At 39.6% G+C, this 17,642-nt stretch overlaps 1 protein-coding gene across 5 annotated transcripts in view; it reads left to right on the top strand.

The window, feature by feature from the left end:
* The first annotated feature begins 801 nt into the window (after positions 1-801).
* The window catches only part of LOC103459260 (ubiquitin-conjugating enzyme E2 H), a 29,622-nt gene continuing 12,781 nt past the window's right edge, over positions 802-17,642 (top strand). For 2 of the 5 annotated variants that reach the window (XR_001776220.1, XR_001776219.1), the window contains exons 1-10: positions 802-965; positions 1,904-2,006; positions 2,172-2,322; positions 2,435-2,518; positions 2,602-2,729; positions 2,854-2,993; positions 3,069-3,333; positions 3,911-4,111; positions 4,409-4,621; positions 4,709-4,759. Coding sequence is in view for 3 of the 5 variants with exons in the window: in XM_008400679.2 (XP_008398901.2) it covers positions 832-965; positions 1,904-2,006; positions 2,172-2,322; positions 2,435-2,518; positions 2,602-2,729; positions 2,854-2,993; positions 3,069-3,333; positions 3,911-4,111; positions 4,409-4,621; positions 4,709-4,780 (1,491 nt within the window). In the remaining 2 variants the exon portion in view is untranslated. Of the gene's footprint in view, positions 966-1,903; positions 2,007-2,171; positions 2,323-2,434; positions 2,519-2,601; positions 2,730-2,853; positions 2,994-3,068; positions 3,334-3,910; positions 4,112-4,408; positions 4,622-4,708; positions 5,874-7,059; positions 7,507-17,642 lie in introns of those variants that run through there. The other 3 variants (XM_008400679.2, XM_008400680.2, XM_008400681.2) reach the window with 3 other exon arrangements.

Raw genomic sequence — 17,642 nt, 5'->3', positions numbered from 1 at the left:
TAAGTACTCAGATATATAGGTAGAAATGTAGTTAGGTAAATGTAGTATTTCAATGCATTTTTACTAAAAAAGACTGTCCAATAAATTACTTGTGTAAGAGTAAAAAGGTATTTTGTAAAAGTCAGTTAGTAACTGTCATCAAATGGAGCAAAATATAGTTTTATAGTCAAAAGCGAAAAAATTCATTGACACGCATAACATATTTACAAAAATAACAGATTTAGGCAGAAAAATACGTTTCTAATGCAATACTTTTTCAATATAAAACTTATGAACCTTGGGTAAAGTATCCCCAGTACCAATCTAAAGTGCAGTGTTTCTTCCTGATCTCCAAATGGCAAAAAGAGATCAGCAGACAGAATTTATGCTATTTACTAATAGCATTTTCTGCTGTTTGTCGTTTACATTCCTCCACCTTTTGTTTTTGACCTTTGTAAACAATAGTGGAATATCTCAAGAACTAAATTAGATGCTATTTTAATGTATGTGGAAATAATAATTCTATTTTTTTTAATCTATCATTTTAATGTATTTTTTTTAAATAATTATTTATGTATTAGTTTGTTTGCTTGTGTTTCTTTTCTTTAAAAGAAATAGCTTTTTGAACTTGCTTTAAACCAATAAAGCCAAAAAATATGTGGAAAAAAATAATAATGCGCTAGACATATTTTTATATTATGATACTGATACCAATAAATGAATAAATTCGTGGTCTAATGCCATGTGCAGGCTGCTAAAATTTGTTGGCGTCAGTGGGAGGGGGAGCGGGTTAGCAAAGAGGAACATCTTTCCTTAGGTCCTAGTTTCTAGGGAAACCATTCAGAGTCGACCATGGCGACGGACGGTGGTAGCCGCGGGGAGCGAATTGCCCTTTCCAACCAACATAAATCCAGCCTCGCTTCCCCTGAAAAAGTCCGCGAACTTCTTAATGAGGGGGTATCTGTAGTAGACGTCGATTGCAACAGGTAATTAATGCCAACCAACACGCGATTTCCTTGTATGTTTACGTTAGCTTACGGCTTAGGCTCATAGCCGAGTAGCTCAATGTAGCCGCGCCTTCGCTTTGCTGAGGTTTATGAGAGCCTGAAAGACGGGACTGGGTGCAGCACACGAGCATGCTACAGCTGTTGTGCATTTGGTTTATTTGTTTTTGTCCTGAACTAGCTGTGAAGCACTGCTGCTAAAGCTACGATGCACAATTACAGACAAAGAGGTCGAGGCTAAACGAGGTTCACGATTTCAAGAGTTGCAGAAAAAGACTAATAGATATTTTAGCTGTTTTCCTCTATCACACTGTCTTTTAAGTTGTATCTATCGATTAATCTATTCATCGGACCATCCATCTTCATGCCCGCTTATCAACTATTTTGTCTGTTACTCTATCAGTTGCCTTATCCTCACCCAAGATATCTGTTCATTGTTCTTTTTGTCCATTCATCCATCTATGCTTTGATTGATCATTTGTCCTTCATCTGCCTGCATGTACATCCATCCATGCTTTTGCCTATCCATCTGTCAATCCCCTACCCATCATAGTCTCACTTCAACAATTTGTCCATTCATCTTGCAGTTGCTCTTCTATCTATTCATATTTTTTTGCCATCCATCCATCTTCTTGTTTACAGTCTTATTTATTTCTTCATGATTCTTCTTTTTGATGCTGTTAACACTGGATGAAAGAGGAAATGATCAAATTCTGACAAGAAACTCATTGTGAATCTTGAGCAGTCCTATTCATTTAGCTGTTTTTATTTTTCTTTTAATTTCCTTCCTAACAAACGAACTGAAAATTGTAAACAATAATGGGATTTTTACACTGTTCTTCAGAAAGAATATATAATATTTTGTTACCAATTATGTCAAGATGTGTGTATTTTTTTTTTTTTTTTTTGGTCTTATTCAGCAAACGAGGAGATTTAAACGTTCCGGAAGTAAAAGGCAACACCCAGGCACCCTGTGAAGCTACCAACAATGAAGCTTTTTTCTCCAGAGTGGAATCGTATTCAATATCCTTTTCTCACTGCAGCTCACAATGAGGAATTCGCCTTTTGCTGCATGTTGTTGGGACTATTCCTTAGCTAATAAATCCATGCATTTTTACTCCTTATGTCATTCTATCAATGCAAGGACGTTTTTTATTAATAGCACTGGGGATTTCCTTAGCATCGCACTGTATGAAATGGGCAGCCAAGCCACGCAGCCTGTCTCCTCTGATGTGCGCCAGGTACGGTTGGATCAACGTCGGCTGTGACATGCTTAAGTGCTCCAGCTGCCAGGCTTTCCTTTGTGCATCCCTACAGCCAACGTTAGACATTGAGAAATGTAAGCAAGACTTCAAGCAGCTAACTTTCTCCAGAGCTGGAACAGTTTTGGCGAGGCTTCGCTGAGGTTATTAAACGGCAGTCAAGGTTTCTCTCTTTGATTCTTCAAATAGATAAAACTCGAGTTGCGGAAATATCGAGGCAGCTTCAAACGCAGCATGAAAAGTATTGTCCTTGGCCCGACTTTCCCTGTCCAGGTAGGAGCAGTTATTTAGCTGTATTTAATGCAGCCACGGCGTACGTCTTTGGTATTTTCATAATAAATATTCATTTTTCCCAGAGCGGTTCTGGTTGGTACCAGCTTCTGAACCATCGAAGCTTCTTACTTCCCTTCTGGAGCGCTTCCAGAGCACCTGCGTCCTGACGCAGCAGCTTCCGGCGATGAGTCCAGAGCTGCTCAAGTCCATGGTAAAGTAAAGTGTTTCTGGGGACTGCATAAAGAGGATAGCCATCATATCCAAATGCATGCTTTGGTTATCCTGAAGTAGCTGTCTGACCTGTGCGGGTTTTATTTTTCTTTTACTTTTTGCAGTCTCTGACAGAGGATGTGATCAGCACTGTGCTGCAGTTGATTGAGGAAGAACAGAAGCGGAAGGGAGGGACTCCCTGCTCCGAGTCTTTGGCCGTGCAGGTGTCCGCATGCATCGTTTCTCTCTGTGGCTGGGGAGCAAAGTAAGATGAATTTTTCCTCAATGTCGTGTAACTCAAAACGAAATTCATAACCAATGCGCTCTTCTCTCTATCCAGCCCAGCTCTGCATGCAATGAGCCTGCCGACCGTCTCCTGCTCCTACTGTATGCGAAAGGTGGGCTTGTGGAACTTCCTTCAGATAGAGGGGCTTGGCGGCGACGCGGAAGCGCCACCAAACCCCGCGGGGCCCTCTGGTCCCACCGCAGGGCCCGCGTCAGCAGCGTCCGACGGAGACGCTTCCGGATCAGTCTCACCCACTCCAGCGCCAACAACTCCATGTCGCATGAAGCTTCGGAGTCAGGACTCCACCCGCACTGACCAGGCAAGCTCTATGGAAGCTAACGTGCCAGAAGTAGTTAAACTGTTTGATCTATGTATACATTAGAGATGGTTTGGGTTTTTTTTCTATTTCAGGACACTGTATAATTTTATCCAGCACAGGTCTTCTTTGTTTTATTTTTGCACAGTAGACAGTACCGTTAGGGTGCACGTTCTTCTTAGTATATTTGTAGAAATCTAAATCAAAGAAAATATATCAAGACAACTATACTCTTTTAGACTTCATCTAAAAACAGAGATTAGTTTGCTAAATGCTTAAAAGTGTTGCATAAAAATAAATAAATGATTGTTTTAAAACTGGAGCTGCTGTCATGTATCAGGACAGGACAAGCAGTTCCCTTCTGGGATTTGTTGATCAAACCCTGCAGTAAACAACAATGTTTCAGTCCAAATTTGAAGTTTTCCCAATTATATGCCTTTCGTGCAGGTTATCAGGCATTTTTTTTTTTTAGATGAAATGTGTCATATTCCGTGATTCATACGCAACATAAGCTTTGTGCCCACAGCAAAGTCCTATAACAAGCAGATGCCAGCTTGATTTGTGTTTGCGTTTGATGCAGGATGAAGGTACGGCCTCTCCAGTAGCCTCGCGTGCCCGAAGCAGAGACTCGCCGAGTCCAAGTGAAGATCTGCCGAGTCCTTTAACCAGAGGCAAGAGGCCTGCAACCCGGAGTCGGGGTCAGGGATTCGGCTCAGGGACTGACGGCGCTGCCAGCCTGCACCCTCCCAAACGCCTGTGTCTCTCATTGACCGGTGGTCCAGTAAGACTTAAAGTTACTTCTGCGCACCATGTTTAAGTGATCCTCTGCAGCACTTACTATGCATTTTGTTTTATTGAGCTATTTTTAGACCCAAGACAAAACAAAAGATAATTGGAGCTATAATATTGAAAGAAAAGCCCATTTTAGGTGGCTTAAATTCTTAAATACTTAAAATATTGTCCTCAATATTGCATTTTTAACTGGGCGTCATGGAAATTCTTGTAGTTAAATTTGATTAGAGACCCTGGAAACTCACTATTTCATCTTTTAATAAAAAAAAAATAAAATTCTCATCAGGATGGCCCTTTGCCCAAGAAAGCGTTTGACCCCCTCGCTCAACACAGAGACTGGTGTCCCTGGATCTCTGAGGGCAAGGAGAACATGGATCCGGGAGCCTTATCGTCTTTGGCCAGAACCTCGACCGTTAATCAGCAGGGCTGGAAAGCTGCTCTCGACCTCCTCATGCCCACAAAGAAGAACTCCAGCGCACAAGGTGGCATCCAAGCACAGGCAAGTAGAAAGCTCGAATAATGTCTAGGGGGGTGGGGGGGGAACCAAAAACGATTAAGCTTATTTGTTTTTTTCCTCTCCCGCCAGGGCCCTCGTGACAAGTCTAAAAGGGTGTTTGCTATTCTTCGTCAGTGGCAGGTATCCTCCTCATCTCAGTAGACCGTTTAGATCCAAAAGGCTGTTGACCTGCCTGTTTTTAACTTTATGACAAGATCAATCTCAGCATAGAAGGAGTGCTGTGTATCATTTGTGCACGTCACTCCCTGTTTTTTTTTTATATTTGTTACAAATTAAGTGTTGCTAGAGGGAATTTAGTGGAAGTTTTCTCTGTAAACTGTCAAAAAATGTGAAGGATTCCTTTTGGTATTACAAACATTTCACGTACGCTTCATGTACAACTAACTCCCTGCAATGTTTTCATACTTCCTGGGTCTTTTTGAATTTTTTTTTATTTGTGATTTGTGACATTGCAACCAAACATTTATTTATTATATTGAGATTGACGGATAAACACAAAGTAGTGCATAATTGTGAAACAAAGGGAAACTCATGTCTAAGAACAATTTAGAGGATTCAGTTAATGTGACGGTCATGTTTTTTTTTTCTTCCTACAAGGTAGCAACTGCAGCCCTCCAGTCTGTTGTGCTTGATTTTATTTAGGGGTATCAGAGTAAATGGAGGCAGAAAACACACTCGGATCACACTTTTTCCGATTTTTATTTTTAGAGCACTTGTGGAAGCTATGCGTTTTCCTTGTATTTTACAATTATGCTCGTCTTTGTGTTGTTTTGTCACTTTGAAATCTAGGCAAAATCAATTGAGCTTGTTGGTTGTGATGTGCCAAACGTAAAAACGGCAAAGGGTTTGAACACGAGCGAGATTTGCAGCTGCTGGGTTCTTGGTCTCAGAAGCAGTCGACGAATAACGAAGCACCTGCAAGGAAGGCTTGTCCCAATCATGTTTTTAATGGAAAAAATTAATATGTTTGTGATAAACGGCCATTTGGATCAACACTGGAAAGAGAATTCTTTTCTTTTTTTTTCTTTTTTTTATGTGCTGTATGCATAGTTGTTTGCAGGAGCTATAAAGATGAACCTCATAAAAACCCAACTGTGAGCAAATTAGGTTTCTGTTTCTCGTACTTCAGTTTTTAAAGCATGATGTTCTTTTTAAGCCATTTTCTTGTCGTCAAGTAGGCATTTTTTTCCTCACAGGCTTTTGTGAAAGCTACTTAATAAAATGGTTTTCTGAATGTTTGTTTCACATTTGTTGTTTGACATTCTGACAATGGGTAAATACAGTATTTAGACTTGGAATGTTTCTCGCAAATATGATTTTAAAGCATGTATACTGCATGCATCTTAAAAGTTGAGGGTTTAAACACGCCGTGGATCTAAAGAAAACATTTTATTGTAGTTGTAAGGCTCATCTTCAAATTTCATGTTTACACATCAGGCAGAGTCGTTAAACAGAGCATTGATCTCAGCTAAGAAAAGCTGCTCCTTAAAAGGACTTAGGTGCCAACAACCCCGGTTATGAGCAAAGCTAAAACTTGAATGGATATTAAAATCCTAAATGGTTTATGTTTTTGTTTGTTTTGTTTTGTTCAAAAAGGCAAAGTTAAACGTAATAACTACATCAGATGTATTGAAATGTACTAGCAGTTACAGAATGTGTTCACGGAGTTGAAAATACTAAATTAAAGCTGGAAATAATTCACTGAAACTCGTATTTAAAGCTGAATAAATTGTCTCGGTTTTATTTCATGTCGTGTGTTTTGAAATATTTTCAACCTTTACCCTCATGCCATGCAGATGCAATCATTTGATTGCTTGACCTCCACAGGGGCACCTCTGGAAAGTTTCTAACTGGCAGTCAGATGGGGGGTAACATTAATCTGCAGATTGTAAACCACATCCAACAGATGTTTGATTCAGGTTAACTGCTATAGCTGAACTTGAAATTCAGATGAAGTTTGAAGAAAAAAAAAAAAGATTTTTCAAAACATCTTTATCTCCTTTAAGTTCTTTCATGTCTATAGTACATATAAAATATAAAATAAAAAAATACTTATTTCCTTTTTTAGAGCTAATTTTCTGTTCAAAAAATGTTTAATACTGTATCGCTAATTTTTGACCAAATTGTTATTCTTTGGGTTGAGCCAAGACTGACACGCATTCAAAAAGGGATAGTGCAAAAGATAGAAAAAAAATACATACGTAAATAATCTTTGCATCTTTTCAAGAGTTATCTTTTCCTCCATTCAGTTCATGCATAAAAATATTATGAACCCATTCTCTGGTCTCACGCTTATTGGTCAGCAGTCAATCATTTTGCTGACCAATCATGTGGTCTATAATTGTATTAGCCCCGCCCCTTAAATTTGATGAGTAAGGTTCAGGACGTGTGCGTGTACATATTTAAATGGCCAGGTAAACAATTGTTTGCTTACCTATGAATTCATAAAACATGAAAACATTTGGGCTGCTTCTAGCACTTTTGGCCCTGGACAGTAGTTTCCAGTCTAGAAACTACAAACATGGCCATATTTGGTGGCGTTTCTAGTCGCACATATATGGCGTAATTCGCGGAGGGATCCCTGCTTGTCAGAACCATGGTGAGATCGCAGAGAAGGCAGTGAACAGGAGATCTAACGTATAGCTCAAACCCTCAATAGGACGGAGACACTTCACCGTGAGGAGGTTCTGTCGTGAACATCTGGGAAAACAAATGTTAACTTTCGGATAGTATCGACCGCTAGACTGTCTAGCGTTCCTGGGAGCTGGCTTTCAGCTGACTTACTGGCGTTCTGCGGTGGAAATAGCACAAAAAATGTCGTCTCCGAGTCCGGGTAAAAGGCGAATGGATACCGATGTGGTGAAACTGTATCCTTTTTTTTTTTTTTTTAACTGAACATAAACAACAGTATGTGGTAACACCCGTCATGTATGAATAAGTGCTGTGTGAGCTGTTTAAATGAATGCCGCTCGTTAGTCTTTATATGACTAAAACACATAGGCATTTTCTGTGTGAATTAGTGCTGTTTTGTGTAAACAACATTGTGATAGCAAAGCCAAGTGTTAGCTATTTCTGTCCTGCGAACCTTCAGTTGCTTATCGGGACAACTCTGTTAGCCAATCACATCGGTCACAGGTTCATGTAGCGTTTATGCACAATATGTGACAAACATTAGCTTAGTATGCTGTGTGTATTTTAAGAATGTCCCAGAGCGAAGCTAGTGTTCTGCTGTTATGTGAATGTCTTTCATTTTGTTGGACCACTAACAGATTCAGGACTACATGAATCACCTTGTGGCAGTTTGGTTTCTTTGTCCAGCTTGCTATTTTTTTTTTAGGAAGGGGGGAAGAGGGGGGGGGGGAGTTGAGTCAAACTGCCCCCTCAAACGTTTACGCAGGAGCTTGTTTACATAACGTAAGGTTAACTGAAGCAGCAGCTTTCTTTTGTTTCACTCCATTACAATAGGAAAACTGTTCTCGTCGTTGAAGCGAGTGCATTTTTCGCCCCGTCTTTATGCCGTGGCTTTGTCCACCAACACGCTGAGGTTTTTGTAATTTTTGTTGTTGAAACGCAGCTGAGCTTTTGCTGTGTAGTCTTGTTGGTTAATTTCAACATCAAAATGGCCACCTGATCAGTGTATCTGACTCTGTTTCACTGTCTCGCAGCTTGCTGGTGTTAATTTAGAGAGCTGGATTCTGTAGTTTACGAGCAGCATTCGTTTTCATTGGAGTCTGAGCTGCAACGCAGTATCTGGTTTGTTCCTACTTTATTATTATTATTTTTTTTATTACTGTTATTATTATTGAAAGCCTCCCTCAGCTGACTTGTTTTTGTAGTGCTGCTGTATTTTGGCTCTGACAAAAGCGAATTGTCCAGCTGAACCAGAGCAACAACAAAACACATTTCCAGCCCCATAAATTGTTCGTGAACATTATGAACTGGTAGCCCCTCTTTTTGTTGTTTTTGTTCCAGCACAGTGAAAAAAAAAACCAGCTAAGTGATTGGGCAGCCTGTTACTATCCGGAAACCACAAGGGGGAGGGACTTAGAACAGCTGATGGGATGGCAGTGAAGCTTAGTCAAATAAGGGGTTTGAAGTGGGCTGGTCAAATGAAATCAGTAAGGGAAGGTTGCCCAAACAGGTTTAACAGATTTATCAAGAAAAGGGGGCAGAATATGATAAAAAAAAAAAAAAATTATTTTAATATATTTCTGTTTTAACTTTAAAGCTACCACCCAGGCTTTTCTGTGGAATCAACCAGACCGTGTTTATATGTAGTTTGTTGGCTCTGTATAACATAAATGACTTGATGATATATATTTTTAAATGATTTATTTATTTTTATTTTTGCTATTTTAGCCAAAAAAAATTCCCACCCCCGCATAGCAAGTTCTGACTAGCATACTCACACTTTCTCATATTCCAACCATAACCGTCAGTGTTTTATGGGGATTTTATGATGCCACAGATCAGGATGAATTATTGTGTAATTGTGAAGAGGAAAGAAAGCTATATGTAGTTTTCAAATTTTTGGGTTTTTTTTTCCTCTCAAGTATAAGTTTGATGATAGGGCATCTGTACATTAAGCTGCTCGTGATGCGGTTAGTGCTGTACATCTCTGTTACGAACTGTCTAGAGATTGGAATATTTGCCAATTCTGCTTCACAACCTCTCAGTCAGATATGAATATTCAAGTCTTGCCAGAGATTCTCAATTGGATTTAGTTCTGGACTTTTGAATCACTTCAGTCTCATGACTTTTGCAACCTCTTCCTGGTTGTTTTCCAGGACTGCTTTGTATTTCCATCCATCCAGCTTCTTGACTGACTCCCATGTCCCTTCTGAAGACGGGCATCCCCCCTCAGCACGATGCTGCCACCACCATTTTTCACCACATGGACTGTTGTGTTCAGGCTTATGTGGAGTACTACTAGTCGTCTGCTGTATTGGCCAGAAAGTTCAGTCTTGGTCTCACATTCTTCCCTAAACTGCAGTTGGAACTTCCTATTGCTATCTTTACAGCAGTGGCTTTTTCTTCTTTTTTTTTTTTTTTTTTTTAATCTTGCGACGTTTCCTCAAAGTCCGGCTTTTGTGAATAGCATGACTAATATCGTCCTTTAAAAATATACATATATATATATATATATATAGATTTTCTCTCACCTTAGCTGTGGATCTTACAGTTTCTCCTAATCTTCCCTTAGAGCTGCACAGTACATCGAACTGTAATAGTCCTTACAATTTCAAAATGTGCAACATGTAAGAACACTGCTTGGATTTCAAGAACATTTATAAACCACAAAATACACAGAAGTTTTAAATATATATATATATATATATACATACATATTGGACCAGGACAGATGGGAATGACCAAGTAGTTAAAACATCCATATGGTCTAGTTGATGTTTGCTTCAGAATTTGTTGAAATCTGTCAGAAGTTACTCATCTGCCATACTTTTTTTTTATTTTTTTTATAAGAATGCAAGCTAATCAGCTTGATGCTGTTGACCAGAATCCCACACAGAGCTACATTTTTCGGGCTTGTTCTTTAAACCAAACAAACGAGACAAAACAAAAAAAAAACATTGTAATTTGTAAAATCGTAGCCGTGTGGAAACCCGTACGCTGTTACTCAGCTGTGTGTTTCTTCAGTCCAAAAGTACACACATCAAACATGTTCCTCTAATTTTGGCCTACTCCCTGAGGCATTTTGTTGCATTTGCTTATGAGAAACTGCGCTTGTTGGAGCAAGTCTTTTTTTTGTTTTGTTTTGTTTTTTTTGCTTCCCCTACTTGACACCCAATGTGTTTATTGCAGCTGTGACAGACGAGTGAAACAGACAGTAAGACTTCTCTGTCTTTTTCTTTTTTTCCCCCCCTCAGTGCATAAAACCTTGCAGTAGTTGTACAGCCGCTCTCCTCATTCAGCTGCCCGACTGACAGGCTGGAGCAGATTTGCTGTTTGCCACCTGCTCAGCTCTGCACAATGAGCTGTGTTTTTTTAGCAGAGCATTCAGCGTTATAGCGGTCAGCAGCAAGTGTTCAAGAAGGCGAGCGTGTGTTTTAAATGCCAGACTAAAACGTGGGATTCACCGCCTCTAGGTTTCGGGTTTTTTGTGTGTGTGTGTGTGTGTGTGTGTGTGCGTGTCAGAATTAAAGCAGTCTACCTCACTCTGTTTGGATTCTCAGAAAGCAAAAAAAAAAAAAACAACTTTGCAGCTGAAGCCTTTCTGTGCCGCTTATCTGCTCCCCTCCGTGGGTGTAACTGAAGCCTGAAACTCACACCACTTTTAAGATGGCTTCAGAGAGGTTGCATGAATTAATTTGCGGTGAGCGCCAGAGAGAGTTAAGAATCTGGAGCGGAGGCCATGAGGGAATTTGCCATCATAAATCTCAGAAAGACCTCAGCGTGCAACATCATTGGTTTAAAGCTTGTTTTCTTTTTTTTTTTTGTCCTAAGATTGACGAAAATTAGCTTTTTAATTTGTTTTTTATATATATCTATATATATATAGATATATATATTTATAAGCTCATAGCTGCTTTGCTCGGTTCCAAATTTTGCCCAAAGCTTCTTTCTGTTCTTTTGCAGCTTTTTACAAAGACGTTTAGCCTTGAGCAGCAAAAGGTGTTCATTCTGAATCTCGACCTGTGTAACTCTCCCCCCCCCCACCCCCAGTTATACATTCCATGTTGCTCTTGAACTTCTCTGGAACACGGTGTTCTTCAGTGAGGATCTGTGCAGACTGACATTGCAAAGAGCTTTAGGTTCAGCCTGTTGTGCGGGATTAGCTGTAGCTTTCTCTCTTGTATGTGTTGATGGTCACATTTGTGTCAAAGGATGCTAAAGTGGCTGGTTAAAATCCAGCTAAACAAATGTTGATCCATGTTATAGCTGAAACTTACTCGGTGACTTCTTTTTACATTTTGCTTCATTACTGAAGGATGCAACATAAAATATGACATAATTATCATTTGGAATGAAAGTTTGGTTTTTGAGCCAATACTCTTTTTGAAAAATGGCTCAACCTCATTAAAACCGGGCGAAGAGCATTCCTGAGCATCGGTTTTAGATCCTGTACGGACTTCCGGTTGAATTTAAGTCAGGACTTTGACTGAGCCTTTCTTGCATACGAACACGCTTTGATATTAATAATTGTGTCGGAGCTCTGGTGGGTTGTTTAGGGTCGTTGCTTTGCTGGAAGGTCAACCTCTTTTTAGCTCCAGGCTCCGCTGAAGCATGACACTGCCGCCACCGTGTTCTACTGTGAGGATGCTGGCTTTTGTTGCAATGTTTTACACTCAAGAAGTTTATATTTTCAGCACAGGCTGTCTTCCTGATTGTCTTGAACAGAGGTTAGTGAGATGTTCTCAGCTTGGATATAGTTACATTACTTACCTGTGTGTGTCTTCCGAAGGCTGAATTATATTTGGGCTCTTAATCTTGTTTTGCTATTTTTCTTTGCAAATTTTTTTTTAGTTTTTAAATTACCTTCCACTTTTTATAATTAAGGTTTTGTTTGCTATGCAACATTGTGGAGATTTATTAATGTATCAGCACTGATTGGTAAACGAAGTTTGACAAAGGAGGCCTGACGAGCTCGATCTCAGACTTTTTATTTTTTTTGTTAAGCACGTATACATTTCAGACTTTCCATTTCTTAAATCTTCATACCATGAAAAGGGTGTGTGAGTGTGTATTGGCAGGATTCAACTATGATTGCAGCGTGGAATGGAGAGGAGTTCCATGAAGCATGGCCAGTTATAATTCATATTCAGGACTATTGGGATTTATTGGGGAGGGGTCCTGCATATTTCTGCTACCCTAGTATCCATCATATTAACGCCACATAATATGGCAGCTTTTTTTCCTCTCTCTTTCTCTCTTCCACATCAGCTCATTTTCTGCATTTCTTTTATTAACTACCCTCCATCCTTCCCCGTTTAAGTTGAATCCCCACTCCTGAGCTTTATCTGCTCTCCGCTTTTGGCCCCATTGTGCTCCGGTAACGAGACATCCGGACGGCATCAGCGCGCCGTTCTTTTGTGTTTCCCCATTTACAGGAGCCCCTGTGACCTCCACCTCCTGCTGCTGTGTCAGAACGTGTCACCCAGTCTCACAGGCGGCTAATCGGACCTCCACCTCCACGCTCTCCCCCCCCCAGCATCCCCCCACGCCATTATCGCTGCACTGGACAAACTGAACGCGGCCTGCTGAAGGGAATTACCAGCAGTTTTCTGCTCTTTCCTGAACGAGCGACTGATTTGAGAGAAGCTGGAGTTGAAGCAGATTTAGCGTTTTTAGATGGAGTGGGATAGCTTCACAGCATTTAAGTGGGTGAAAAAAAAATAGAAGAAGTTTGAAAGGTGGGAAAAATTCAGACAACAAAGATGGGATACACTGTAGGGTGTCATGAGTTTCTTTATTTACCCTTTAAGTCTGATACAAGAAGTAACGACCATGAATGTTTTGAAATGAAGCTTTGTTGTATTTGATGCTTTTAACAAAATGTTTATAATATTTTCTGAGTATCATAACTGGTACGTTAGACCTTTATGGTGACTCTGGGTTTATTCTTTCTCTCCGCTGTCGCCACATACTTGCCCAGAAAGCGGAATGGCTACAAAATGAACAATACTTCTTATTATTTCCTCTCTATTCAAATGATTACATTCAATTTACTTCTCACTGACTTGGCTGTTTGTTTTTTTCAGCGATTAAAACCAGCCCCAGGAATAGTTTTACATTTTATTTCTTAATGCTTAAGCTAGTTTTGCTGCAACTACGTTAGAAAAACCTGCAGTTTCAACATGACGCTCACTTCTCTCTATCCCAAACTTGCTTCAGGCACTAACTGTAGGGCAAACTGTTACCCTACGTGTGCTTCCTAGTATTAAAGGAAAACATTTTTTTTTCTTTGCATATGTAGTAAACATTATTTGACTGGTTTCCTCTTTTTATGCAGTTCACCAATTTTTTAAAATTGGTATAACTGTAAATATCTTGAATCAGTCTGTCTGTGATATATATATATATATTTTATACTTATTGGTTGTTTAATAGGTCTAACAGAATAGCCTGGCTGACTTTTGAACAAAGCTATTGTCTAAACAGGTCCCCACTTTGATTGACAGTCTTACTTTGTGGGTGCAGGAGCCGGTCTCCTTCACTTGGAGGAGATGTGAGCCCCTCGGCGTTAAGCCCACTGTGCTTACAGTGACGCTTCCTGCACGCATGGCTGAGTTCCCGCAGAAAAACAGATGGACTGAACTTCCTTATTGTTTCGCCTTTTTTTTTTTTTTTTTTTTTGGCACTAGGGTAGCTTAGCCAGTCTTTTCCATGCATGAGTGTAACCATCATGTTTTTTTGTTGTTGTTTTGTTATTTTATTACCTTCTAAATGAATTTGTCTGAATGTTGAAAATGTATTTACGTAAAGACCCTTATCAACGTCCACAACGTCCACGCCCCATCTTTTTAATCAGCTGCTGTTCACTTCTTGTCTGGAAGAAATTGATAAAATGAACACTGCATTTATATATATAAAATTTTGTATTTTTTTTTTCACCACTACTTTGAATATCAGGTTAGCCGTTCCCTCATTACACAGCTGGAAATCCTCCTTTTGTCGTTCTCACTCCAGACAGCAAACCTTGTCTGAGGTTTCCTCATTAGGCTGTCGCCTCAGATTCGGCCCGTTGTGTCTCCTGCCCTGGCTCAGTTTTGTGTTCATTAATGATCATGCCATTTGTTCCTGCGCGCACACGGCCGAGACTCGCGTGCGCGCGCACACACACGCACGGACGGGCCCCTGCGTGCTGTAGCTGTAAATAGACTGTTGATTTAGTGAAGGGCTGAGAGGAGGAGCAGCTGAAGGATTCACATTTGATTGCGGTGGGTGGGCTCTCATCTCTCAGCAGTGAAGACAAAGAACTTGGCCTGATCATTTCTGTGCTGCTTCAGCTCGCTCTCTGGGAGGTAGCCTTCAATGTATTTGGGCTTTCATCTAATGGAAGGCAAATCTGCATTGCAAAAGGAGATTTATTTAATTAATTTATTTTTTTTGGTGTTGAGGTATTTTTATTTTTATTTTTTTTTAGGTTATCTCAGGTGCATTATTCTGCTTTTTTACATTTGTACTTTTACTGCTAAAGAGTTCCCCTCATCTTAATTTTAAGTCAGTAGTTCATGTCTTGTGTAAAAAAAAAAAAAAAAAAAAAGTCTCCATAGGTCTGTTTTATTGACCTTTTTCAAAGCAAAATGTATTTCCCATCCAACCTTTTAAAGTGAGTGCACCACTTCATCTGCCAGACATTTACATGTGGATCTGAGTGAGTCAGGCCTTTGGAGCCATGTGTCCATTGATATGTAAAACCTGCTGCAAGGATTTCTTCTGCGCAGCCCACACATGCTGGCCCCACCATCAGTATTCAGACACCGAAAGTGTCAGAAGGAGCTGAAAGCTTTGAGAGCAGGTCGGTTTAAGCTGCAGTTTTGTTCTGAAATGCCAAACTTGAGATGTTTAAACATTAGTAAAATGCACTCAGTTTGAGTGGAAGCTTTTGTTATTAATTTGTGGTAAACACTGGAGGCTCTCTTGTGTAGGTCTGGTGTAATAGAGGATGCTACATATGTATGTGCGGAAGGAGGAATTCTTGCCGTCATGTTCACTCAATCAGAAACACATTTGTCATGTATTTTAGTGTTTCTATAATCGCAATGCAAACAAACTGCATCAATGAAGGACAGATGACCAGTCACTGATATCTTCCACAGGGAGGGAAAGCCTCAAAAGCTGGTTGTTCAGAGGGCTGTATCAAAGTAGAGTCGTAGAAAATTGAGCGGAAGGAAAAAGTTGCATTCTTTGTCAAGCCACCTCTGAACCAGGGACACCAGAAGTGTCTTTTCAGATGACAGTTAAGTTTGCATTTTGTTTGGTAAATAAAAAGACACCAGAGTCCAGAGGAAGAGATTCCATGTTGCTTGAAGTCGAGTGTAACGTTTCCAGTCATCGATGATGATCTAGGTTGCTGAGGTTCAGTCAACACGCTCATCTTAATGTTTCTTCCTGCTGACGAGTAGATTCTGGTTTCATTTTCCAGCAGGACTGTGCACCTGTCCACACTGATAAAGGTACTAAAAGCTGCTTCAGTGACCATAGTATCACTGCGCTTGATTGGCCTGCAAAGTCACCTGGCTTGAACCCCAAAGAGAATCTCTGAGGCTTTGTTAAGGGGGAAGATGAGAAACATAAGACCCATCAGGGCAGATGACCTGAAAGCCGCTATCAGAGCAACCCGAGCTTCCATTACACCTCAGCAGAGCAATGGGCTGGTCGAGGGCATGGAAATGAACATGCTTCTCAGAAACTTGACATTCGTGTCTAAAAATATTGTTTGTTTTTTAATCTCTTTTTTTTCTGAAAGACACAAATTCAGGTTTCCGTCATCTGTAAACCACATTGATCAACATTACAATAAATAAAGGCTTTAGAAATGAAACCGTGTAATGAATCCGGATATAAGAGTTTCACTCTGAAATGAGAGAGAAACCTTTTTCTTTTGTTTTGAATGAATTTCACCAACTTTCAACAGCAGTTCAACAACCCTTAAAGTTTGTTGGATTAAAAAAAAAAAGTTTGTACTAGTCATGAGTCATCCAGTTTTGCAGCCATGATATTTAGACGTACTATGCAGATTTCTTTTTCACTAAAGCTCACTGATAATTCTTGTACACGGGTCAAATATGACGGGTACAGTAACACTATACTATAATCTACAAGCCAAAGTTACTTAAATTTAGAAGTAGTTTCCAAATAAAAAATGCTTATTGTGCAGAATATTATTTATTTTTGCTATTCGACAGCTGAACTTATCTATCTTGTCAGCGAGAGAAGAATGAGTTCTATTTCAGTCAGCGGAAAAAAACCCATGAAAAGCCAAATTTTAGGTGACAGAACTGTTCATGTTCTCATCAGCAGTTAGTAAAGTGCATGGGAATCTCTATCCTGGATTATTTGCATGTAGTGAAAACGAAAGGGATCAAGAATTACACCTTGTAGAACTCCTTCAGTGGTAGTTGACATGCACAGTTGTAATAAAGCCAGTATCCACCGACTAATCAATTGAGTTATATGCTAGCCCAGCTAAGCTAACCGAATAGTCCTTGGTTTTCCCACCCTTGTTGATGCATTGTGTTAAGAAGTGAGTGGCTGTGTAACTGCCTGATGAGAATTTGTCAAAGTGTTGGGCTTTTCGACTGACTGGTTTATTTCTGGGTTGATTAATGAATAAATGTAGGAGTGTTTCGTATGATAAATGAATGTGGCTGCTGGAGCATCTTGTGATTTCCGAAATTGTTACAGCAAACGAAGCGCAAACTATAAGCTAGGGAGCATGTGAACTGCAATATATTAAAGCTCAGATCACATGTAGGTGCTGATAACTGACTTTGTATTTTAATTCTTTAATCATAATAAAACCCATCCAACAAGCACATAAAGCAGTAAGTGGTTATAATTATGAAATTATAAGCTATAATTTCATAACGTTTTTTTCCTCAACTAGAAAAATGTACAAATGGATTTCTTTGATTTTCAATTTTTTTATTTATTTTTTTCTTTAGAAAATCAAAGTGTGAGCTTCTGCTTCTAACAATCATTCATAATGCAAGGTTTTACACATTTTTTTTTTTTTTTTTTTACCGGAGGACCAATATATGTGGCGCTATAGATAAGTACTTAACTTTATGCGCTTGGAGTATTTAAGACCCCAAGATGCATTAAAAAAATTTACAGAGAAATTTCCGAAGTTGCCGATTCAATAGACTTTGGCACTCTTGGCGGTATTTCTTTTCGAAATTAATAGTAAAATTTGTTAAATAACACCGTTTCTCCTGGACAAATGTGATGGATTAAACTGCTTTGTGGCTAATGTTAATGTCAGTGATACGAGATGAGAATGGAGTCATGGGTCACTGAAGTTTGTTGTTGATAATTGCAA

The sequence above is a fragment of the Poecilia reticulata genome, linkage group LG23 (assembly GCF_000633615.1).
Source record: "Poecilia reticulata strain Guanapo linkage group LG23, Guppy_female_1.0+MT, whole genome shotgun sequence".
Classification (NCBI taxonomy): Eukaryota; Metazoa; Chordata; class Actinopteri; order Cyprinodontiformes; family Poeciliidae; genus Poecilia; species Poecilia reticulata.
This window is presented reverse-complemented; position numbering and strand designations above follow the sequence as displayed.